This window comes from Pterocles gutturalis, unplaced genomic scaffold, assembly GCF_000699245.1.
Source record: "Pterocles gutturalis isolate BGI_N339 unplaced genomic scaffold, ASM69924v1 scaffold45327, whole genome shotgun sequence".
In the NCBI taxonomy this organism is placed as follows: domain Eukaryota; kingdom Metazoa; phylum Chordata; class Aves; order Pterocliformes; family Pteroclidae; genus Pterocles; species Pterocles gutturalis.
In genome coordinates, this window is record NW_010109404.1 from 32,459 (window position 1) to 58,483 (window position 26,025).

The 26,025-nt window shown below is 40.0% G+C and overlaps 1 protein-coding gene across 1 annotated transcript in view; it reads left to right on the plus strand.

Annotated features, from left to right (window-relative positions):
* Nucleotides 1-26,025, plus strand: part of KIAA1598 (KIAA1598 ortholog) — a 55,118-nt gene that overhangs the window by 23,152 nt on the left and 5,941 nt on the right. The window contains exons 8-15 of the mRNA XM_010072946.1: nucleotides 9,744-9,890; nucleotides 11,145-11,298; nucleotides 13,503-13,608; nucleotides 15,366-15,448; nucleotides 19,071-19,180; nucleotides 19,817-19,870; nucleotides 21,824-21,944; nucleotides 22,852-23,020. Of these exons, the coding sequence (XP_010071248.1) occupies nucleotides 9,744-9,890; nucleotides 11,145-11,298; nucleotides 13,503-13,608; nucleotides 15,366-15,448; nucleotides 19,071-19,180; nucleotides 19,817-19,870; nucleotides 21,824-21,944; nucleotides 22,852-23,020 (944 nt within the window). The remainder of the gene's footprint in view (nucleotides 1-9,743; nucleotides 9,891-11,144; nucleotides 11,299-13,502; nucleotides 13,609-15,365; nucleotides 15,449-19,070; nucleotides 19,181-19,816; nucleotides 19,871-21,823; nucleotides 21,945-22,851; nucleotides 23,021-26,025) is intronic.

Below are 26,025 nucleotides of genomic sequence, written 5' to 3' on the forward strand. Positions count from 1 at the left end.
TTCCTTTGCAAGGTCACTCTGTTGACCCCTTGGGAAACTCATTGAAGGCACTAACTTGGCAGAAGCCTAGTAACTTCTAGGTACAGATCAATTTCTTTTTCTGTTAATAGGAAAATTTGCATTTGGGTAATAGGGTTGGATGCTCATCCTAAAGGAGAAAGGTATTTGCAAATTCAAGTGTATTAAGCTTTGGCAGATTCTCTTTCATTCATACAGGTATGTTGTATAATCAAGCTTAGATAAACTGCTGCTTATCAGCTCCACTGCTGAAGTTTCAATCATTCGATGAGTCAACTTGTAATTGAAGTAAATTTAAATTTATGTAACTTGTACATATACACATACCTGCAGTCTCTGGCCTATTGTTGTCAGTATCTGCCATGTGTTGAAAATATAACTGTTCTTCAGGCAAAGCTAAAGCAGCTGACACATTTTCCCCCCCAAGGGAATAAGAAATGATAGAAATGAAAATTACTTGCTAATTATTAAAATGTCCCATTAACTCCCAAATTTTAAGTATAGAGATGGACTTTTCAGGATGCTGTTAGAGTCAAGAGCTATGGGAGAGAAATCACTCAAGAGGACTGATTTCTGAAATCAAAGAGACTGCACATGCAGCCTCCTTCAAACCCCACTTTTACAGAACTTTGTGGGATGGAGCCCAAATTCCTCTGCTGAGCAGAAGAGGACACCTCCCTTGGCCGTGGCTTCAGTGCCGTTGAGTGATTTACGTTTTGATCAGAGGCTTGCTGTGGTTTTTCAGAAATAAAAATGAGATCTGCAAATTCCATTCAATATTAAACATAGAGGCATTTATGTTGGTTGTGTTTATTAAGTTTTTATTTTGTTTTTTTTCAATACTGTTACCAGTCTGTGTTAGAAAATATTACATTCCTGCAACTATTTTTAAATTTTGGGAAACCTGGATTTGTTCATTACCCATGCTTTTATGAGAACCATTTTCGTAATGCAGTTTTTTTTAAACCTCCTGAGATTGTGCAGGCATTATTGTTTTGTTAGCTGTGGTTGTTGACTGTAATACCTGCAGAACTGTTATTTTCAGAAAACAAATTTCAAAGAATGTTGAGCGTATTCATTTAACGTGCATTATTACAGTATCTATCTTGCATCTCCAATTGTTGCTTTGCTTTATCTTCTCAAGTACAGAACAATTAAGTGCTTCTGTTCATTAACTGACAACAGAAGATTGTATGTAAAGGTCTTACATCCCTCAGAAATGAGTAATTTATAAATGTGTAGTTAAGCTGGTTTTCAATTTATGAAAGAATATAATCTGATACTCTGAGCCCTGCTTCTGTTTAGATTTATAACTGTAATATTCAGACACCTATACATTTTGAAAGATGATATCTAAAGTATTTTTTTTGTTTGAATAACAAACTGACAGGCAAGCTGTTAAATGAAGTGCCAAAGAAATGCTGATTATTTGCAAACAAGTGCTTCCTGGTTTTTGTCGTTATTTAGTTGTTGTCTCTGCAGAAAAGATGTTGCAGACTGGCAGCATAGCTCTTCAGTTGAGGCTTTTCATTCGGTGAAGTTCTTCAGTCAAAAATAGAGCCATTACCAGTGAGCTTCACGCCTGTGTTAGTCTCCCCTTTGTGTACCTACCTCTCTTCCTTTTGTATCATGCTATTCAGAAAGATTTTTGGAAAGTTTTTTTAAAATACAGGAGGCAAGAAAGCCATTGCTCAATTGTGCTTGGGAACTAGCAGCATTTCAAATTACTTCAGATTTCTGTTATCATAGGCCTGGATTCACACTAATGGTGTCCCTTTAGTGACCTGAGACATCAGAGAGACAGGCTCTGGCCCACAACTGCCTCCACAACAGCAAATTTTTATGCTTGGGTGAGGCTGTATGAGCATCCTCTCGCATGGATCATGCTGCAAGGTCACAGCTGTGTTTTGAGAGCTGAGGTTTCTAGGATGTGTTTACAGGAGCTGTTTGGATTATGCAAAGGATGTGCAGGGATTTTCTGCTTTCTTTCATCAGCCCTGTGTTGTCTCTGTCCCCATATAATGTTTCTTGAAAAAACAAAAGATTTTGCTGGGTTTGTGCAGAAGCCACAGCGGTTGGTTGCGATGAGCTGTGCAGTGTTGAAAGAAAGAATAGCTTTGAGTAAAGGCAACACTGCGTGTTCAGTGCTTTGTGCTTGACTTGTCTGGAACGTTTGGGAGAGGACATAGACTCTGAGTAAAGCGGGCATCACCACAACACCACAGCAGAGACTTCAGAACAGCACATTTTTGTGTTTTGTATTACTGTTTGTGACATCTCAACCAGCCTAGGTATGTCTATTAGCTCACTGAAATATAGACTTACTGCCTGTGGAGGGGCTTGTTTGATGGTGGGCACGTTGTCTTTCTAAGCTTGCCTTGATGGGGGCAGTTGGCCCGTGTATTCAGATGAACCCCTTTCTCCATAGCGTGGCTTCACCCTTTAGCTTTGCGCTCCTGGGGTTGCATTCTGGCTGTGATGGGAGGAGACCAGATGAGCGGCTGGCGCGGGCTGCTTTTCGAAGTGATGCCCTTTGCGTCCTGCTCTTCTGACAGACGAGGACGATTTGCCACAGAATGTGAGCAATTGGGAGTGCAGGTGTGAGAGATAATGGGCGGGTGAGTGTGTGTGCAGAAGCGAACGCAGATGGGGAGGGGAGAGGAAAGACAAGGAGCGAGAGACGGAGGAAGTAAGCACATATAGGAGGGAGCGAACCTTGAAAATCAGAGCTTTTGATTAAAAAAAAAAAATCCAATACAGCTTTAATTATAGTCATGCTGCTGGCACCACCATAATATATGTTTAATTAATCAAAAATGATCCAACTTCAAACATTAGAATTCATGCTCTTTAGAGGTTCTAAAGAAACTGAGTAAATATTGTCAGCCATGGTGTGGAGAGGGTGAAGGAGAAAGAAAGAGAGTTTGAAATGAGTCACAATCCATTGTGAAACGTACAGGAATCTGCATAAAAGAACTAAATAAATAGAGTGTGCAAGGGGCGGGGGCATGGAAAAATCCGTACCTACCTGAATAAAACAGGGTTGTTAACACAGGAATCTTGGCAAGCTTAACCAGAATTCTAGTGTCATGTTTTAAGAGACACTTTAAGATCTCTCAGCTCTTTGTGGAGCAGTTTATAAGAAAACAAAGGAAGGCAGAGAGTATCTTGAAGGCCATCACAATAATATAGAGGCTAGCCCTGAAAAGCACTCTTCCACAAAGATGAGCAAAATACAATGTGTTCAGCCAAAGGAAGCCAAAAGGGGAGGAACACAGTGAGAGAAGTAAATTGAAAGTCTTAGCGATGTAAAAATTCCAGAAGTTTAAAAAAATAATCTGGCATAAATGTTTATTAAGCACACATCCTGCCTTGCAACAATATTTTGTAAAGCGAACAGTTTATTACTGTCGTGGGTGCTGGCATGGGGACAACCCCTGCACCTAAAGTTCCTCTGAAAATCTCCCAGAGAAGAGGCAGTGTGCTCTCAAAGTTAGTGTTGAGCTGTTCTTTCCTGTCCTCTATATTTTGGATAGATAGAAATGAAGTGTTAAACTGCTGAGCAGGTTTGTTGGGGTTCGTCTTACTGTTGAAGCTAGTGTAGGCTTTTTTTCAAAACTCACGACTGGAAAGAAGTGAAGGGTTTCCCAAGTGTTTCTGGTTATCTGAAAATAATTTGTGGTTTGAGAGGTTGAAAGGAACTGTGATCTGAATGGATGAAAAAATAAAGTGAATCAGTAATGTGCATCGTTCATCTTTTCCTTGACTTTCCCTCCAATTCTCCAATATGTACGGATACATTAAACCAGCATACTATACCTATGTCTGTGTTTCTAAGTAGCTATTACACAAGATGTTTGCATTTAACCTGTTTACCTCAAAGTACCATCATCTGTACCTGGGCCAGTGTGCAGCTGACATTGCTTAATCTGGGACTGAATCTTCCGTTATTGAAAGATAAAAGGTGGCTTTTATAAGACTTAGGAAAAATTATTGTCATTCTTAACAGATGTCTGCACTACTCATGAGGTTGTGTGCGATGGATTTGGTTATCTTGATGACATGAGCTCCCAAAGAACCCTTCCTCAGTTGCATTTGTGACCTTTTGGGTTAATTTGTGAAGACTTTTGCATTAATGTGGCACATCTGTGAGTGGATACTGCAAAACCAGCCCTCACGGAGCAACTCTGTGCTTACAAGTACCACACTCTGTGCATTACCGAGGATAGTTCAACAGCAACTGGTATCTGAAGATAATTAATTTGCAGTCCAGCTGAGTGAACTGGAAATAATAATTAAAGAGACATGATAAGTGGTTAGTACTTGAATTCTCTTGAGCTTGAACGTTACCACTTTTGAAGCATGGTGTAACACTAGTATATTTCATCTAGCTTTCTCCAAAGAACAGGCTTGCGATATGGTAACAGATGTATGCTCTAGGAAACTATCTCTTTGGTCTCTCTCTCTCTCTCTCTTTTTCTCCTTTTTTTTTTTGTTCAGGCAATTAATGTATTGGGGAAAAACAAGTTAAGGGGTTTCCTCCTTTTTCATGTGCTGTATGATCCACTTCTGAATATATTAGATGGTGTCTAAATGCTGTAAGACTGTTAGCATTATAGGATATATCACTATACTTCTACCATGGCAAAAAGAAAACCGTTAACTACAGGAAATTAAGACATAAGTAACAATAGTGATTTTTTTTTTCCCCCTTTAGTTTGGGACTTGAGCAGTTATGCCTCATAAGTGAAGAATGAGTGCTGTAGTTTGACAAACACTTTTGTACAGAACAGGCTGGTAAAATAAATAATACTATGTTTTTAAGGAAGTCACAACGCTGATGGGGATTCAGTTTTCTCACACTCAAAATGCCTCCTCCAAGCATTTCTCTGGTGAGAAGCAAATGATGGACAAGAAATAGGGTTAACTCCTTTACTCCAGTTCCCCCATTCTAAGTATGTTAGACCTCTTCTTTTGAGACACAGAATTTATTAATGCTCCATCTTATAGCTCTTTTGAAATAGTCCCGTCAGAGTTTGTGTGCCCATTAACCAAATAACTAAAGGAACTGTATTTTATTAGTCTAAAATTGATGCAGGTCTTAATGAAAACTATTAACCATAAAATATTATGAATCATCTAGAGAGAGAGGAGTGACTGCTGGCTGCCCATCGCTATGCGTATGTCCTTTTTCATGATCACGTTGTTCAGTTTTCTGTGGCAGTTTGAAAATCCAGCTAGGCTTAGTCTTTGGCTCCTCTGAAGAAGGAAATAAATGAAGGTCAGAGCACATTGCCAGAAATGCATCGCTCTGGTTTTCCATACTTTACATTGGGTTTTTTTTGGTTTCTTTGTTTGTTCGTTTGTTTGTTTTTGTTAAAGAGAGTCTTGTCCTGTGCCCTCCATGACCTTTCTATTAGCTGCTTGGGTAATCTTCCCTTTCTGTCTGATATCATGAAACTGTTGCTTACCATAGAAGCAGTTCCCAGGCGGGGAAGACTATAAGCACCAGATAAAAAAATTTCTGATCAGAGTAATGGACTTAAAATTAAGGATATGCCGAAGTAAATTTTCTGGACTGTGTCCTAACTGCAAAACCCATTTATTTGTTGTAGCTTTTTTCCTGAGTAGCACTTCAGACACCTATAGACCCACTACACCACAAGAGATTGGTAACTCATATGAGGCTGATATCATTGCTTGATATGCAGCATTGAGCCTGAGTGTAGAGAGAGTGTTTCTAGGTCAATGTCCAAACTATGGATGTATTTCTTAAATGTGTTTTAATAAGATACGTATGTCTCTCTACTCTTCTATCAAAAAAACCCACTAGCCATTGTTTCCTGCTGTAATATTTATATGCAGTGAGGCTCACAAGCCCAGGTGTCCTTGATAATAGAGTGCAGTTAAGCAGTTACAAAATTAAGAGTGTCTATATTTATTTTTTTCTGGATTAGCCATTGAAATGAAATCCACACCTGGATTTATATTGTAAACTGAGTACCTCTGGAATTTAGAGACACTTAGGGCCCTGTCAAGCCACAGTCAGACAAGATCACTCTGTCCCCTGCATCACATAAAATCCTTTAAACAGCCTGCTCTTTCGGTGAGATACAAGTACCTTAACCCCACTTCTGCTGCGACTTATTTCAGGTCTGAACACAAGACTATAAGGCTTCAGAGTACACATCATGCAAAAGACATCAGCTCCTGTAAACTGTGACAACTGTAAATGAGTGGGTTACCTCTCCATAAGGATGATTTATGGATTTCTCACTAGGACATGGAGAGGATGGAGCAATGTTGCGAAAGATTGGAATTGGGGCCAACTGCTCAGTTGACTGATCATCTTCTCTTTTCCGTTTGAGACATCCAAAGTTTGACTCTGCTTTGCTGCATACGTTTGTTGTTCTGTTCATAGTGGGTAGTGTTTGCCACTGATTTTTATTTTACTTTATGCAGCCAATGACTACCTTATTATAACAGTGCTGCTGTATTGAGACATTTTTCTCACTTCAAACTGTAGCTAAGACAAAAAAGTTATTCCACATAGTGAGTACCCAAACAATGTATAGATGGAAATGTAGCAACATATGGACATTAAATAATTTCCTTTGACCTCATTTTGCTTCTGGGAGAGGAGTTAGTTGGAAAGCATCCAGTTAGACACTGAACGCTACTTGAACAAGGATCGAAGTTCCCAGGGACCTGACACTAACAGAGTTGCTTTCTAACTTTTTTAATGAGGAAGAATTCCTTTTTCGGCTCTGGTGTAAACAAAAAACAGCTGCAGCGAACGCTCTGTAGAGTAATGGTTAGAGCAGGGGTCTGGGAATGAGGTGTGAGCCCATTAAGGTCAAGGGAAAAGCTTCTGTTATTTTCAGGATTTCACCCCCTTCTCTTTCCCCCTCCCCAATACTTTTGCAAACTCTGCTGATGGAAAGTGACCAAGTGCCAGGTTTCCTCCATTTCAAAACTTCTGTTTGTAATCTCGTGAGGGAAATATAGGTGGCTGGTTTGCACAACTCTTGGAGATTTTGTAAATGAAAATGATAGATGTAAGCAAACTACTGTCCTTTGTGATCTCCCTTTGGTTGCAGTCATGGTTTCAGTAGGTTCCTCCAGCATTGACTTAAGTTTCTAGCATTGATCGGGATACTCTGCAGATAATTGTCTAGCAGGTGGCAAAGTCGGAATTAATCCATCAATTGGTTAAATTCCACCTAGTCCAAATAATCCTGTTAGTAGCTGTTTTGCCCTTTCAGCAGTCACTTTAATTAATATTCAGGGTTGTGCAGGCAGTCAGATGTCTGCCCTGCTTGATGCAGTGAGTGATTGTTTTAAATTAAAATTCATTTCTAAGGGTCTTTTTTGTCCCATGTCAAACAAACAGAGCAACCTCTCAAAAACTTGCAATCAGCTCATCACCAGCTCTCTTTCTGCTTTATCTGCCATGACTGTCCTTTTTAGTTTTGTCTCTTCCATTTGGAAGACATGTGTGTAAGTAACTTCTGAAATGGATGGGATTCCCCATGAGAAGCTAATTCCCATGTGTCTGATTGCAGCATTAAGTTATAAGCAACAAAGTTTTTTGTGGTGCAGAAGACACTTTCACATATATTGTAAGCGGGAATGTATTTGCAATGTCATGAAAGCAATTTATAAAGCTAACTGAAAATGCAGGACTTCATGTGAAAAGTTCTAAATGAAAAGGTTTTCACCTCGTTCTTCAAGAGTATTCTTTTCATTTTATTGCAGAGGAGCATGAAACAAAGTGAATATGAATTTTCTACATTTGGTGAAGTATCTGCTCAAGTTGAAGAAATCAAGTTGCTCTACTTGATTTCTTCTTGTTTTGGCAGCTTTCTGCTCCCTCAGGCTGGAACAACTCTGTTCTGTTGGTTTTAGTGGCAGAAACTCAGGGAACAAAGGTCTGGAATTATCACCTCAAACTATTTTTCAGATTCCAGAAAACCAAAACCCACTTTGAAAGTTCACGGTAGGTAAGCTGCAATGTTTGCTAAAGGTGGCCTCTGGAGAGATGTTGTTTCTATGAGGGTTAAATAACTTTTGAATGACTTAACAGGAAAGCAGGAGGCTGTGAGACAATATGGAGTTCTTTAGCAGTGGCCTGTGTATTGTCATAAATTTTTTTTTGTTTGTTTTATAACACAGTGTAGTACTAGAGCCTGCATTCATCGTTTCCTCTTCATCGAATACTTCCCATCATTTATTGCCTCCCCCCATGGCGCAGCTTTGCCCAATGAAGTGTTCATTGGAGGTTTGATTAGTATTAAGGCTGCATCAATTGACTCTTCTTGGCACACAGGGTCAAGCAGGCTGCGTTGTGAGTTAAATGTTCAGCTCTGTCAGCAGGCTTCTCGGTCTGTATGTACAGCTAGAGAGAGAGTTGCTTGCTAAGAAGATGCAGTTGAAGTGTTTGTGCAAAGCTCTGGGTAGAATGCTTGCCACAAATCTGCATCAGCTGCTCTTTCTTTAAAATTAAATTATATAAAAAAAAAAAATCACGTAGCACTGTAGTAGCGTCAGATGGGAAAAAAACACGTGTTGTATCTCTAATTTTGGTTTGTGAATAAATAGCATGGAACCTGAAAAGATCTCATGGAACTTTTTTATTTCTAATACTTTATTCTTAAAATATCTTCTTACTTTTGCTGTGCTATGCAACAGTGTTTTTACAGTCTGAGGGAGTGTCTGCGTTCTCAGGCTGTTCTCTGTTCTTCTGCCGTTAAGTGGCATGCTTTGCTGACCTGTGCACACTCATCTGAAACCTCAGCGTGACCCAATCCCTATTTCTGCTGTAAGAACAGGCACAGCTGAGTTTGTCAAGAGTGGAAACCTTTGTTGCCTAGGGAGCAGCCCTCTACCTGAAAGAGATTTCAAGATGCAGAAAAAATTCACTAGGAATTTTTTTGTCAAGAAGCAATCTTTTCTTTCTAAGTTTCTAAACAGTCTGGAAGGAGCTGGTCTCTTTTATGGAAACTGCATGTGCTGACAGTTCTGCACCTCTTAGCCTAGAGAAATGCATGATATTTTTATTAATTCATGTCTCTAGACCATTTGAGTATTCTCCCCCTCCAATGTATCCATTCTCCACATCAAAAATATAGCTAGGGAAGAGGAAAAATGCAAGCATCAGAAGTAAAAGGCTGAAATTGCCCTGAAATGCCTTTTCCCAAAGCAAGTGCACACACTGATTACACAAACATGGGCTGAAATTCATTTCCCAAAGACACTCCATCATTCACACATCCAGGTAACCCTCAAATAAGTAGGCTTTATGCCAAGGCATGTCAAGATGCATTTGAGGAAATAGCTTGTGAATTCATAGATGTTTTTCCCTCCACCCAGAATTCTTTTAATCTCTCCAGAGCTCTGAGAATAGGGACTAGATTACTCCTATTTCCAGGAAACAAAATTCAGAGATGTGTTTAAATTCTGAATGCTGCCAACGTGGGTGATTGAGGTGTAGCAATAGGTGGTTCTCTCAGCAAACACCTGGTTCCTTTCTGTGTGAGTTTAGCTGTTGCAAATTTTGCTCTCCAACTTCCTTTCCCCTTCCTTCTCACCTTCTTCCCCTCCACATCTACCATATTAGCACAATGTTATTTTTTTCACTTTCTTTCCAATTGCCATATTTCCCAGGATAGTATTAGACTGTGCTTAACTATTGTTTCTCTTGGGGGTGGGTTTTGTTTTGGCAGATGTTTATTGAACAAAACAAGATGAAAAGGCAAAGTCAGTTGCTTCTGCAAAATTCTGCTCCTGATCAACAGCTTTTGAAGGCTTTGGATGACAATGCTAAGCTAACCCATACGTTAGAAGAAGAGAGGCTTCAGCACCGACAAAAGGTAAAACAGGCTTACTTTACTTTTCATCTTTTCATCTCATGCAGAAGTATTTGAAAGCCTCCTGAATTTAAGGAGTGTCATGTATTTGTTATGTTCAGAATTATTTGAGATCTTATCTCTCGGAAGAGTTTACAACCTAAAAACTAAACTTCAGAGAAAATTGTGATTCCCTTCTTCTGGTTCACTGGTAAGACATGAGTATAAAACTTGAAGTTTTTCAGCCTGAAAGCTCTGATTTAGTTAAGTAATTTATTCTGGATGCCAGTAAAGTGCAGGTTTAATAGCAAGCATTACGTGAAGTTCCATCAAGTGACGAAAAGGTGACAGGAGAATATTTAGGATGTTGTGTAAAATAAAGGGTATTTTGGGGGTGTAAGCTAAAAAGACCAGGAGGTGAGAGGTAGGCAGTTCACATTAGTAGTCTGGTTGCTTGCTAAAGAAACACGTGGGGAGGAGCCAGATATACCAGAGCAGGGAAATGTTAGGTGAATCCTGCAAAGTGGTTTGATATGATCTAAAGTGCTGGGATCTAAACAAATACATTATTTGAAACTGGACTAGATTGATCTCTAATTGGGAGAAATCACCATTGCTTTACTTGAAAGCCTGAAAACAAGTTTTCCCGTAGCTGTTCCTGAAACTCTGGTAATAGAGGAATGCTTCTGAATGAGTATTTTGGAAGAATAATGGCCAGTTTGTGGAAAATCTCTACATCTTTGGCTCCTTGAAGTCTAGAGCAAAATTTAGGGAGCTGAGAAGGGATTGCCACTCTGACCCTGAATGTTGCCTCTAAACTTGATGTTTTGTAATTCACCCACTGGCATCTGCATGAGTTGAGACAAGGGAGTTTAAATAACCAACCTGTCAGTGGGAGCAGTCAGTAAGAGAACAAAGATGTCAATGTTCTCATGCTTCAAATGAAGAAACGTTCTGAAATTAAATTCTAATATGATAAAAACTCTATAAAAAGAAAAAGGGAACATCTATCTTATAGCTTAAGTACTTTGGAGCTAATGATGTATTCTAAAAGAAAAGAGATAAAACAAGCTAGGATCAGAAGAGAAAATTCTGACACCTCCGAGAAAAATCTGTCCAGCTCTCATTCAAAAATTGTCCTCTTTCTGGGAGTTGTAGTTCACTCCTATACTCTTACATCATGTTTTCAGGAATAACTGTGTCTAACGGGTTGTTTGTCAAAAGGAAGGACAGAAAATACTTTTTATTGTAATGAATGCTATTGTTTGCCAACTGCAGATCAAAGAATTGGAAGAGCAGCTAGAGAATCAAGCACTGCATAAGGAAATCAGTCGTCTTAAACAGCAACTAGAACTTCTGGAAGAAGATAAAAAGGAACTAGAGCTTAAGTGCCAGAACTCAGAAGAAAAAGCTAGAGACCTAAAGCATTCAGGTAAAATCGTGTAATAACTCTCATTTTAGAGGTACAATTTGGGGGGTGTGAGTGGTACATGTCTGATAGAATCATACATGTTACATCTGACACCCCAGAAGCAACAGCTTTTGTGTAGCTGAGATCCAGACCTGTGCTTCACAAGCAAAGTTCAGCAACTGCTTTCAACCATGGAACAGTCGTGTCCAGAATGTGTGTGAAAGAATAACCTTGTAAAACTTCCGTAAGGTTTAAAAATACTGTTGTTAGATTGTCCAGAGTCTTACAGATTAATGTATACATGTGAATGAGCTTCTGTGTGAAAGACGCAATCTTTTGTATTCAGTCAAAATGTGTCCTCTTATCTAGTTTTAGAAATAAATAAAGTGGGACAACTCTGCTCTCTTTTTTTTTTCCTTTTTTTTCTCCAAAGATGCACAGTGATTTAGCAGACTGTGGAGTCTGCATTGTATGAATTGTACAAAACCATCCCATAATTATCTAGCTACCCAACCACTTAATAGTCTTATAATAGAAGACACCAGTGAAAATAAAGACATGTTTTAACCCTTCTTATTGACATGTGAGAAAACAGTTTCTGCTGATGTGAGAGGGTCTGGAGGGGGTTCTTTTATATTTTTTTTCCTTTTTCTTAAAAAAAAACCCAGATATTAAAAAGGTAAGTACTACCTTCAGAGCCCTACAAAGGGAGTTAACTAAACAAATCCAGTGGGTTTTTAAGACCGATCTCCATGAGAATTATGCATCTAAATCTATGTACTTGTAGTCAAATATTTTGTTTCATGTCACGTGGCTGCAAGGAAGGAAACAGTCTTGCTAGCTACTGTGTGTGTCTTTCTCTTAAGATGTAAACTAATGGCTAAAGAATACAGACAGGACAGATTCACAGAATACTTAGGAGGGAGCAACGGTTGCAGTGCGGATGTTCATACAGTTATTGCTGTCAGGATGGTGCCTGGCTTGTCTGCAGCATCCAGTCTATTGAATGAGGAAATTTCTGACCTAGTGCTCTTTATTTAAAATTGCTTTTAAAAAGGGCCTCTGGTGTGTGTGGCCTCACTATAGGGAACGTGGGACTATGGCTGGGTAAGAATTTGGATGTACCTTTGCTTTCAGTCCTTGTTCAGCTCAAGGCCTAAGCAGGTGCTAGTTTTAAGTATGATACCTGTCTCAGAAGAGGCCAAATTCCCTATCCTTAGTGAAGACTCCACGTATAGCCACGTTTTTCTGAAACATATCCTTCAGAGCAGGATTATCTTTAAGCTTGTTAGCAGTCTTGCTTGGAAGAACTGCTTTGTGTTAGTCTTAAAAATATGCCTAGGCAGGCATATGAGTTCTTCTCAGCTGCCTTGGAAAAGATCTAACCTTCACAGCAGATTCTTTCCTTCCAGGCTTGTTTGTCTTCAGAAGGAATTTATCAGCATAAAGATTATACATGGAATTTAAAGTCCCTCAGTTGATTTTCCCCCCCCTATTTAAAAGTAAATGTTAAAGATTGTAATTTTAGTTTGAATCCATCATTATGAGAACAAAGAACCATATCCAACCATATTTGGAAATCATATTCTGTACTTCTGCCATAATTCCTACTGCATTCAGAAGCAATTGCTAAGAATTTTTGTAACTAAAATAAATCTAAGACTTTTTTTCTCTGTTTCTGCCCTTCTCCAGTTAATTGCATTTGACAACATTTCAAGTGCAGAAAAGTAATGTGTTCATTGTAGATCTAACACAAAAACAGGAGAGGAAGAATCCTTTCTGTCCACCAGCCAGTTTTGGCTACTTTTGTCAGGAGAACCCCCACCAAAGTCCATCAGCAAGACACAGATAAAACTGGAAGCTGAAACTGTTCATTTCTCTCGTCTCTTGTTAGTTCATTCTCAAATAGACCAGGAATGTGATAAACTTTTCCCTGCTCTGTCATTTAATGTGAAGAATCCTATATGAGGGAGAGTGTTATTTTAGTTTTGAAGGTGACTCAGGTTGGAGGTAACTGGTTTAATGAGAATCCTGTTCATCTAGGACATGGTTCTTGGTAGGAAATGTTGCCAAAAATAGGACTTTGTAGCAATTGCATGGTTTAATCTTCTTGTTTGTTTTTTAGTTAATTAGTAGCTTTTTTTCTTAAACCATCAGTGTTGGTTTTTGGAACAGATGTGATAAACCAAGAACTCACTCTAGTTTCCTTTCTTGCTCTTGCACAGTTGATGAACTTCAAAAACGCATACAGCAGTCTGAAAATCCTGCACCACCTCCTCCTCCACCACCCCCTCCTCCTCTTCCTCCTCCCCCTCCTCCTAACCCTATACGGTAAGTACTTAAACCAAGGGTCACAACATTAATGCTTTGCTGAAGCAGAATATGTTACATGAGCTTGCATCCAAGCAGGAAGAGTGTCTTAAAACAAAACAAAACAAAAAAAAAGACTTCTCCATCTGTCTTGGGCTCTTTACCAGCAGGACTTGCTCTCTGCCCCACCTGCCAACAAACTAGCACCCTGGCCAATTCTGAACAGTGTCTGCCTTGTCAAGCCTAACAAATTGTCTAGACTGTGACTTTGGAGGAGGAGGGATACCTGTCTCCTCTAAATTTAGGAGAATATTTTTTCTATTCACCTGATATTTTTCTATTCACCTGATAGCTGTAATTATAGACTTGTGAAGAGGGCTTGTCTGAATCTACTGCTAAGAAAACCCTTTTGAACCAGAGGATATGTTGGATTACCATGTGTCCCTTCCTGTCGGATACTGGTGATGAAAATGCAGACTCCATTGAGTTCCCACAATTGCTTTCATAAGTTAAAAAGAAAAAAAAACCCAAACAAACTAGAAAATCACCACCCCGTCATCAAGCAGTCTGGGGTGAAATTATCAACATTAAGCCTGATTTTTGCAAAGGACCTTAAAAGAGGCTGACCCATATATGATCAGGCATTAGACCCAAATTAATTAACTAAGCCCTAAAGTGTGCTTACTTAATTTTAGGAATTCAGCTAATCTTCACGTTGGCTGCTTGGTTTTAAAAATAAATGGACTTCCATGACACTTTCTATCCTTCTGTAATAGAAATTACATACAGGAGTCTTGTTAACTACTGTGATAAATAGATGAATAGAGATGATTACTGGGAAAAAATCATCCCTTTGTGCATCTTGCTTTGTTTTTAGAAATCCAAAATAAACATTTTCTGAACAACTGTGTTTGGTCTTTTGCTCCTTTTACATCCATTAACTCATTTGGCTTGTTTCCTTCTTTCTCACTAATGTGTAGCATGAATTAACTGTGGGGGGGTGTTGTGGGGTTTTGGTTTTTTTAAGTTTGTGCCCTTTATTATTTGGAATAAAAAAGCTATTCATTTTAAGCCCTGTAGTAGCTAAATCAGAGTATTTCCTTTAGACACTATGAAGTTTATAAGCGCAGAGGTGGTTTCAGAGCCTAGGCACTGGATGCTGCTTTTTTCAGGGACAGAGTTTTGACCTTTTATGTCAGAGAGGTCACTCCACTCCGTAAGGAGCAATGTTTGGTAGGGAGTGATGGGACCCAGTGACACACCAGACGTGCATAAGAGCTTTTACTTGGCTTTTAAGGTGAATCATTTCCTTGCCTGGACTTACACATTTTGACTACAGTGAAGGGATAATTATTTGACAGTGTAAGAAGATTACAAACTTGGAGTTGGTGAGGAGATACTGATCACCGTATTTAAGTGTCCTCCGGAGAATAATACTTCAATATCTACAGCTCTCCTTTCCTTTTATTATGCCAGAGTAGCTTCAATTTGTCATGTGTCACAATGAGCCACTGTCTTTTAATATTCAAATCTGGAGTGTTTTGATTTGTGCCTAATGTCTGATAAAAAGCAATAAATTTCTCTGGTGCACTTTGATGGGAGGCATTGTTGGGGGTAATTCAGTACATACATCTGCATTCAAGAACTGTTAAATGAGGCTTTTGTAAGTAGCTGTATAATCGGGTATAAGCAAGCTGTTTGTGTGTCATGTTCAAGTTCATTCTAACAGTGTGTCATACAGGACAGAATGACAATCTGCAGTTTCATTTTCCCCAAAGGTCTCTCATGTCAATGATTCGCAAGAGATCCCACTCCAACACCAATGTGAGCAAGAAGGAGAAACCTCCTCAGCAGGAGTCAGGTATGGCTCATCCTTTCTCAAGTCATGCAGATTATCCACTAGGTACTGCAGATAAAGCTAGTGAAAATGAACTGTGGGTAAGCTAGTCATGCAAATGCTTATAATTGTCAACATTAACTGCTGCTGTCCATGTCACAGAATCACAGAATGTTAGAGATTGGAAGGGACCTCGAAAGATCATCTAGTCCAATCCCCCTGCCGGAGCAGGACACCTAGATCAGATCACACAGGAACGCAGCCAGGCGGGCTTTGAATGTCTCCAGAGAAGGAGACTCCACATCCTCTCTGGGCAGCCTGTTCCAGTGCTCTGTCACCCTCACCGTGAAGAAGTTTTTTCTCATATTCAAGTGGAACCTCCTATGTTCCAGCTTGAACCCATTGCGCCTTGTCCTATCACTGGATGTCACAGAGAAGAGCCTGGCTCTATCCTCTTGTCCCAGCAGATTCATCTACCTTGCAGTCCCGAAATGTGATTGTGGCCCAGGTATCATGCTCTGGGATAGGAAGTGGTATCTTTGGCGTTGTAGCTTTGGTACTGCAAGCTTCACTGAGATTGCAAGCAAATTTGCGTAGCCATCTGTGCCTCCACAGCTGAGCCGGTGATCAGCATCCAGTTCATTTTTTCAAAATGGATTTTAGTATGAACAGTCTTAGAGGCTGCAGATCAAAAACCTTCAGGGAAGACCTAGCACCTGCTGTAACTGAACACAAGTTCTAATTGTCCTGTTTATGGCTCTCACGCTTATCAGATATGTCACTGAGCTGATTTCATTCACTGTTGTGGCAGAAGAATTTATCTTTCTTTTTTTTTCCCATGGGGAGAGGGTGGTCATGTTTATTATATGCCTACAGAAAAACCAGACAAGATAAGCACTCAGCTGGGTATGGTGATGTGCTGGGTGAGACGGGGAGAACAGGATGGTTCCGCATAGGCCCCATGCTGTTACACTGACTCTGTGCAGCTTGTTGTGTTCACCCTGGCAGTTTGGTACTGCCCGTAGTAGTTGCACCGTAGCAGCATTGAGAGGCTCAACCTGTGCCTCTATGCCAGAGACACTACAGCATGGAGCTGCAGCTGTGGTGTGTCCAGGGCTTTGAACTTCCACAGGGTATCTGGAAGAGGCAGAAGAAAAAACACAACAATCATTGAGCAGGTTATATACAGGATAATGCGGGGAAGTTTCCAACTTCCAAATGGCTTTTGCTTGTGATTCCTTCTGTCCAGACCTTCTCTGCAGAGCTGGTTTGTTAAATGCTTCAGTTTTCATCCCTCAATTCATACCTTGTGAAATTACCACTCAGAGTTGACTGTAATGCTAATCCTTTAATAATACCGAAAACCTAAAACAAAACAGAATCTTGCACTAAGGTGGCTCTGCATGAAAAGTAACAGCTGAAATTGCATTTTATTGTTGTTAATGGAAGCTGGAAACTTAGTAGGTTGAGAACAGGAGTTAAGTACAGATTTACGAATGATCATGAGTGCCTGAAGACTCAGAGCTAGTTAGACAAGCATTGCCAGTTAAATAACCCAAAGTTTTTCTCGCTGTTTCTCTCTTCCTTCTGAAACAGAGGGAATTTGTTTGTAGTGAATTGCTTAACTCATTTGCTGCCACTTTAAACAAAGAATGGGGCTGCAGAAGGGAACCTGGCTGAAATTATAGGATATAACTGTTACAGAAAAAATCACCATTAGCAGACTGTAATGGTATGTAAGCATGGCTGGACTGTTGGATGGGACCAACAGGCAGAAAGTGGGGGAAAGGAAGTATTACTCTTCCCATTTTTCATGTGAGGAACTGAGGAATGGGGTGACTTGGGCAGGTCCCAGGAGGAACATTTGGGAACAGGTTTCCAGTTTGAGAGAAATAAAGTTGTTGGTCTGGGTAAAATAATCAGGGAAGTGACCTTGTACCAAAATCTCTGATGAAGAGTCAGTCTTATCTTTCAGTGAAAGTTCAGTTATGTTGCCTTCATTTATAAGTTTTCCTTACTTGAAGCATCCTAGATGTTTTGATTACACCTTTTTGTTGAGACTGTTACAAACAGTGATTGCAGGAAATACTATGAAATTCACTATAAGTTCTCTACACCCCATTTTTTTCATTATTTATTAGCAAACTTTAACAGTTCTGACCTTTCTTCAATCACATATAATCTGCTTTTTCTCTTAATAGTTGAGCTGTTCTGAAAATGAAAATAAAAAAGGGGGAAAGTTCTTTCCTAATCTAGTTATTATATCCAACTTCAGGCTTGTTTTGACCCTTGTTAAGGATTTAGAATGAGTGGTTTCTATCCCATACCACCAATTAAGCTTTTATATTTGAAACAGCCTGTTTGTGAAATTAAAGCCTGACATTAAATCGGCTTACAATACAGAAACTGCATTTCTATGAATCATCAATAGTACCCTGACAAGTGAGAGAGAGAAAGTCTATTTAAAATTCCTGTTATGTAAGGTACAACGTGGCAGCTTTGAATAGTGCCAACCATATTTCTCCCTGTATTTGCTTTAAGTACTCTTTCCTTTTTTGGTGTGGCACGTTAAGTGTCTTTTGTTACATTATCTAGAACACTGATAAGTTAACAGCTATTTTTTAGGTTTATCACACAACTTCCCATTTCATATGAATATTTTGCAGTCCTGATATTGAATCTCTTGAAAAAGCAACCGTTTCCTTTAATAATATTAAAGTTTTGCCCTAAAACTCGATGCAGTGTTCTTTAAATGTGTGGTTTTAGTTCAGCCTAGCATTCCAGCAAGATTCTTACACTCATGTGAAATACGAGACACGTTTGGTAGTCCTGTGAGGTGCTGCCTAAGGCCTCGCCATGGCACATCATCAGCCAGTCTTGTGTCGATGAAGCTGTGGAAATTTCTGCTGACACACAGCGAAGAGATACCGTGGAAGTGGGGCTGTATTCTTCAGTCCTTGATGCTTCAGCCTATAGCACTGAGCTTTTGCAATTCGCAGTTATAGGAGCTTTGAATTTTTCAGGATCTGGGTTCTGCTTCTGACCCAACTTCTGCAGGCACTGTGGTTTGGCATTTGTGAAGGCCAGGGCTGGATCCTCATTGTGTGTAGATTGGCATTTTATCCTTGAAGAGCCTGTGACAGTTTAGCTGAGGGAAACGATGGCTAATAGCACGGTATCCAGAAACTCGAATTCCTGATAACTAGAGATGAGGTTACTGGTTTCTGCTGCCATATCGATGTATGCGGTATAAGGTGACATGCCTCTGTGGTGGGGAAAATTCAGAGTAAGGTAGTGGTCCTGTAAGAAAGAGCCTGTGAAGAGCCCACAAATGGGGAGGAAAAAAGCCAGTATACTTAATGCTTATCATTCACCATTTTAATAAAACTCAGAAAAAGCATGGATTTGGATAGTACATGAGCAATATACATCATACATACAGGCAGAAGGCCTACTGCATGGAGTATAACTAAGTATATTGTATATGTAAATACTGTCTCATCTTTAAGACTAATTTATGATTATGGTAATTAGGTGTATATGGCAAATTGTTTAGGATGCTGTCTGTTTAACATGTTTTTTTCTTTGTACTGTGTCTCTGTAGTTCATATCTGGAATTTCATATGCTCTTTGATTTTTGGAACAGGTGAAGAAGTTACGGATCTGAAGAGACAAGCTGTTGAAGAAATGATGGACAGAATTAAAAAGGGAGTTCATCTGAGACCAGTCAACCAGTCAAGCAGGCCTAAAACAAAGGTTTGGAATAAATAGCAGAGCAATGATATTAACTAAGTACAGTAATTTACACTGAAGATAAATCAGGCTTTCTGTAAAACACTCAGAAGAATACATTTGCCTCACCACCTTCACTTTGCTTGATTTTGAATAAAATTAATTAGAGCAGAAAAGAAGAACAGAAAAGGAAGCAAAGCCAGCAGTAAGTAAGTAGAAGCCCAGTTTCTTTGGTACAGAAGGAACTGAAAGCAAACGTCTTGTAAGCAAACAGCTACTGAGAAACAAAAAGCACAGAGAGTAACTGAATTGGATAAATGGGGTGATCAAGAAGTAGACTGTATTTAACAGTATTTCTTCCTTTTATGCAACACTTAGCACTAATACCTGATTGTGGCTACTATGAAATATTGCTTACCATCTTCACAAAAGCATAATCTTTATGTATAGGCTGTGATTCACAGTGTTAGGAGCTAAGACTCTTCCCTTCATCTGTTTAAGAAAATAGATTGAATGTTAGCCATGTGCCCAGCAGAGGAACACAATACAGCTGCATGCCTGTGCAGTAGACGCTTGTGCGATGTGTGTCTTCAAGGACAAAATCCGTCATGGTCCGTTTCACATGGTTTTTTAACATGCATGCGTTGTGTTTGTTTACAGCCAGAAACACCAAAGCCCTCTGAAAGTGCAATGAAAGAATTAAAAGGGATTCTGGTAAGAAAACTTGTAGTTTGTATTTCAGTTTTCATGGAGCTGACAGGGCCTTCTGTGCAAAATAGCCGAGTATTTGAAAGTCCTGCATTAGTGTTTTGGTTGGAAGCTGTAGAGCAGTTTTGGAGTAAATCCCCCAATTCCACTTTTGACTTTGGTCCAACTGAAAGATTGGTTTTGGTCTTGCTAACAGAACTGATTTTGGAGAAAACTGGCCTGTTAACTCTGCTGTGGATTTGTATGTTCCTGCCGCTAGAGGGGACTTCATGGTCTGCACCTGCCATAGAGCCTTTGGAGACTTTCCAAGTACTCACAGTGGGGGTGCTTAGGGAGGGGGAGGCAGCTGAATAAATCTAGTCCAAAGTAAAGCTCCTGAACTGCACATGTAGTAGATGTGGGGTTCTCATCATCAGCTGCTCTGACTCCTGCTGTCTCCTGAGGCACCAAATTTCTTGTTAGCATAGACATACCCTAAACACAGCAAGAGGTCTCTAATCTGTCTACGTTTATATGTAGAAAAATTGATTCTGAATAGCTATCCACATACCCATTTATCACTAAATAAAAATGTGTTCTCCAGTCACATGAAGGCAGGGGAAGAAGGAAAGAAATGATCTAGAGAGTCCCCAGACCATAATGTTGAACTCCGTTTAGAGGGACACACCATTAAATGTGGAGGTAAATAGGAAAGGAATAAAATGCAACATGGAGATTATGTTTTAAATGGAACTCTGTAGATATACAAATAGTTTGATGTGATGTGCTGTTTGGACCAGTGAGGGTTGGGCTCAACAATCCTGCCGAAGGTCCTTTAGTTTTTTAATAGCTGTTTTATTTCTTTGACACTGTATCACTGACATCAGGGGAGACTTGATTATGTACTTCAGACAGAGCAGAAGGAAACCTGCAGTCACTGTACTTCTGTATCTCACTTGTTGCTTTTGAGCCCATCAGGATATTTGCAGTCTAAGACAAACTACATAAAGTCCAATTCCAGTCTATTCTTGAGACCAGTCATTATGCACAGTCAGACAACAAACACGGGGGTGGGATGTGATGGAGTAAACATTTGTTGTTACTATGCTAATTATGCATTTCATGTAGACCTCCACATAATTGTTACACACAAAACACATTTATGTTCTGTAAATTGCAGAGTTTGAGTCACTCCATTGCTCTAGTTGCTTTCGTGCATGTAGGTTTGTACAGATCTGGAGCGTAGTACTCATTAATAATGTACCTGCTCAGTTAAATTTCAAATAGTTGCCAAATAAAGTATTTTCACTTTTGGGTGTGAAGAAGTAGAGTTACTTTGCTGGGATCCTGAAAGTAGCACAGCTTTTGCAACTTGCAATGCCATTTCCTTTTGTTATTTGCTGATCGTAAGTTATGTGCTTGTCAACAGAAGATGTTACAATATATTATTTATGCTCTGGAAAAATGCTGTATGAGCCTGACATGTTTTGGAAGGCTGAATAAACAGTATGCAGACATAGGGTCAGGTTTATGGCAATCAGCTAGATTATAGGATATGGCAACATGCTGCAGTTGCAGCTAGTACATACTGTTATGTGTCCACAATAGGGTGCAGCAACACAGGACCATGCTAAGATATAAAGCATGCTGGAGCATTAAAATTCAGATCTTTATAACCGTGTATTGCAGTAATTGTATCACTCTAGCTGTTTAAGATCCTTTTAATGTTAAGATGGAGATCAGCCCTCTAAGGTGTAAGCAAGTATGGTTAATGCCTACATCGGGAAATCCATGAAAGAGGAGGAGCGGTGAGCCAAGCCCCAGTTGCTCGCTCTTGTACTGAAGAAAGAGCTTTGCACACTGGTCTAGAACTGCAGTTGCTTTTCTGCCGTTTAAAAGGTTCTCACATTGTGCATATGGGATGTTTGGCAAGGCACAATACATCCTCAGAGAGCTTTTCATGACTGTTTCTTGCTGTAGGAAACATTGAACAAATCCACTAGTTCCCGAAGCTTAAAGTCCCTTGAAACAGACAGCAGTGAAACAGAGCTGGAACGAGTTCTGCGCCGCCGGAAAGTGACCACTGATCAGGACAGTGGCAGTAAGTGGCTGGATTCCTTCATAGTCCTCTTCCTCTCCCTGCATTAAGTGACTCTTGAAGCTTTACTTTCTTTTGCAGACCATTGCCATTTCAGCCATTACAGAGAACTCTGCGTACTCCTACAGTGACTCACTTCCCCACCACACCTGTCGCTTTTCACCCCCATTTTCTCCAAGAGATGCCTCTGTCAGGATTTTCTGCGTGCACAGCCGTATATGCACAGGTTCCTCTGTCCTGCCTGGAGCTTGGACATTTTTACTGGGGTTAATGGTCTGAGCCTACTGTGAAAATACTCTTGAAAGTAACATTAACCAGAGAAATGACAGTTTAGGACTAATGTTCTGAATGAACCTCCTCTGCAGGGCAAGGGGCTGCAGTTTTTAAGCTGTGCTTTACTGTCGTCTTCTGTAAGAAAGCATTGATGTTCTGCCTGGTTAGAAACACAGTCTGTGCAAGTGTGAGTCCATGCCACGGATGATGCGGATGTGGCTGGTTTTAATTTAGCCTGGACTTTGTAGCTAGACAGTTCCCTGACTGCTCGTTAGCATGAGAGCCAGCTTTTTTGTTGTTCAGCTGGCAAGTCACTCCATCTGCACTTCAGGCTGGGAGAGCGCTGGCAAGTTGTGCCTTGGCAGTGCTGTGTGGGCAGTGGGATTTACCAGCCCAGAAGACAAGGACATTGAGTGTGTGACTGTCCATATAGCGAGCCCTGCTTGTGGTACAAGAAAGGGTTAATTTTGGTGAGGAGAGAAAAGGCTGCACAGAAGGTATTTTGTTACTCTAAGTGCACTGGATGGTGTTCTTTAAAATTCCATTTTTATTTCTGTAGTTAGCTTGAATTCTGCTGTGTTGTTTCTAGACCAGTCAATCGGGATAGCAGAAGCATTAAACTTTCTTTGGGTTTTAGGTCCCACTGGAATCTTGGCCACATCAGAATCAAAATCTCTGCCTGTGCTAGGTTCGGGAGCCAGTGCTGCACAACCAGCCTTGAATAAGAAAGACCTGGAGGCAGAATTCAGTTCCAAATTACCCGACTCAGATCCTGTCTCTGTCACAGGCTCCAAGACTACCTTACAGTAAGTAGAATGTGGATTTCTAGATATATTTTAGTACCAGCTCTGTTTAGTTGGTGCATTTTGAAAGTGATTTAACATCAGTTTTGGTTACCAGGATAAAGGTACAGTTTACAGCCGTTTACCACTGATTCCTCAAATAATTTCCAGTCTCACATGAGCATAGAAATTGAATTCTCTGCAATAAAGCTCCTTTCTTGTAGAATTTCTGAACATTCTTCAAAAAATAAGTTAATCTTCTCTGCCGAAAAAAGAAGGAACTCCAAGAGTTTTCAAGGAATAGCAAGGTTGAGTGTTTTTCCATATCTGAAGAGGGAAGATAGTTATATACTTAACTCTTGATTTATAAAAAAGGTAGTTCTAGCAATTTTTTTCAAAAACATAATTATATAAGTCATATTAGTTTGTATGCAGGTGTGCAGAGCAGTTTCAGTTGGACAAACCTGTTACTCTTAAATGTTTGTGGGTGAAAACTCAGAATTACCTTGAAATCTCAATATTAAGATTGTTCAAAAAACCCCACCCCGAAACCCCAGTTAGTGCTGCAGTGGCACAGAGGGGCAGAGGAATCTTTCATCTCAACAGACTGAAGACCCAAGGTGCCAGTTCAGCATCAAAGAGTTAAACCTGCTTCAGACTTGTTTATTTCAGACAGATCCCTGGAGGATTGGTTTGTTTTACAACAATACCAACCTCCTTTTGAAATTAGGCTGTGCACTTGCTTCAGTTCCCTTGCCAGGTTGTTTGTCAGTTTGTCACTTCAGGAGAAGGAAATAGATGAGACAAATCAGATCAGCAGAATATTGTAATCATGGCTAATTAAACCTCTGATTTCCTGTTCTATCAGTCAAAAAATACCACCAGTATCAATTCTAGCAATTCTCCATTGCTTAGTTCAAAGGAGTAGGTCATGACAATTCAGCTGGAAACTCAGTTCGCATCTATTTTTATGAATTGATATTTACTTCACTCTCCTGCAGGTACCTTTATAATTTATTTTTGAATGGATGAAGAGCCCAATTTCCTTTTGTGCCCTACAGTTCTATTTAATTCGCACTGAGTTTTAAAAGCAGAATGCCTTTTCCAATGATATGTATTTTCCCCTTTTATTTAATCCAAGTATCCTTAGAAGAATGATCTTCATTTTAATTTAATCAGAAAGATGAAGATTTGTTCAACAGTTAATTTGACATGAGTCGTGCCATTGCGTTTTCTTGAACTGCTGCCCTGACAGAAAGGTGAGGCTGTTCCTGAAAAATACTGTGTTTGTAGTTTGTGGATTTCTGCAATTTTGAACAGATAACCTTAATCGGAAAATACAGCAGCTCCTACCACCTTTTGTCTACCTTTTATTCCACCAAACTAAGTGGAAATTGCATTTACAAGAAAGGAAATGAAATAATTGCAGGCCCCAAGGTCTTGCAGAATGTGTGGTGAATTGACAGTGAAAAGGATCTTGTGTTGACAGTCACAGTTGTTATGTATTATAAAAGCATATGTGAAGCTCAATTTATTTCTCAGCTTGCCTATTCAGTGACATCCTAAAAGACACATTTCACTTCAATTTATCTGTTTAAAGCATTAAAACAAATGTGCTGGGCCAGATTCCATAGTGCTGCAGGGCTTCTTTGCACCGAGTCGCTGGTGTAAACCTGCTGAATTGGAAAGGCTCATCGTTGAGGATGGTTTTCCAGTGAGAGAAGGTGCTGGGGCTCTCATAGTCTTCTGCCTCTGGCCTGGCAGGGAGGAGTAGAAATAACCTCTAAGATGCTTCATACCGTGCTGAAGTGCAATTGCTTTTCTTTTTTCTCCTGGGTACTGTTTGCAAGAAAGGTTAGTAGAAGCAGCCTCCAGACTCCGAGGTGTGTAAGCGCTGTTTTTTGACACAGGGCTCCTCTGAAGCAGACATCAGAAGGAAGTTCATCTGTCTAACATGCCTGACAAGTTGGCTCTATAATTAGGCAGTTTTCTGAGCTTCCCTGAGTAAATCTGTACTAACACCTTAGTTTGGGTCAGGAGAACACTTCTGAAGCAAATGTCCCTGTTGTCCCCATTTGCTGTGCTTTGATTTGTATCCTGGAGCGGTCTCAGTGCATAAGCTGGATCCCTGGATTCACTGGATGAGTGAAACTAAACCAGAAGACGTGGTCCAGCCTTTAATGGGCTAGTTCAGTGAGTAACCCCCAGAAACCTGTGTCATGAGGACATCGGTCTGCAGCACAGGCCATTCCCCTCTGCAGGTCTGCTCCTGTTGCACCATGCTGTTTCCTAAAGTAGACCGTGCTAACTAAACAAACAGGATGCTGCTGTGACCAGCTACCCGAAATAGCAAAGCCATACAAAAGATTTCTTGTGTCTCTTCTCCTTATTCACACCTGAGGTAAAAGGATGCAGCTGTCTCATCGTTTGCAATTCCTTGAAATCTGACAAAGGTGTGACCTGCTTCAGCTGTTTGCAGCAGCCAAACAAAGCTTTTATACCCCAGCAGAGGATCACGTCTCATAATTACCAGGTGTCTCTTGCAGTGCAGTGTTTATTCTTTTATCTTCACCTAGATTTTAATGTACAGCTTCCTATAGAAAACCTTAGGGATAGCTGTGCATGAGAGATTTCTCTTTGCCACACTATCCATTTACTAAGGCTTGTAATCTGAAGGAGGAAGTGATACTTAGAGATGTTTAAATGCGAACAGCCCTATTCATCGTTCTTTATTCAGGTTGAGTAACAGTTGAGCATGCCTGTTCTCACGGAGAAAGAAGGTCAGGCCTTTGAAAAAGACCCAGTCTTGAAAATGCATCTGTGAACAATGCGTAGACAGGAGTCAGCTCATTAAGTAAAATCCTAGATTGTCCAGCCCCCAAGCCAGTGACAATCTAACCTCAATCCTAACGGGGTAAGGAGTTGCAGTCTTTGGTTGAAGCAGGACTTGTACTATGGTTACTCCTGTGGTTAAGTGTTACCAAAGCTGTATCATCTGGGCCACTCGTGTGAGCTGCCAAAGGAGGGAT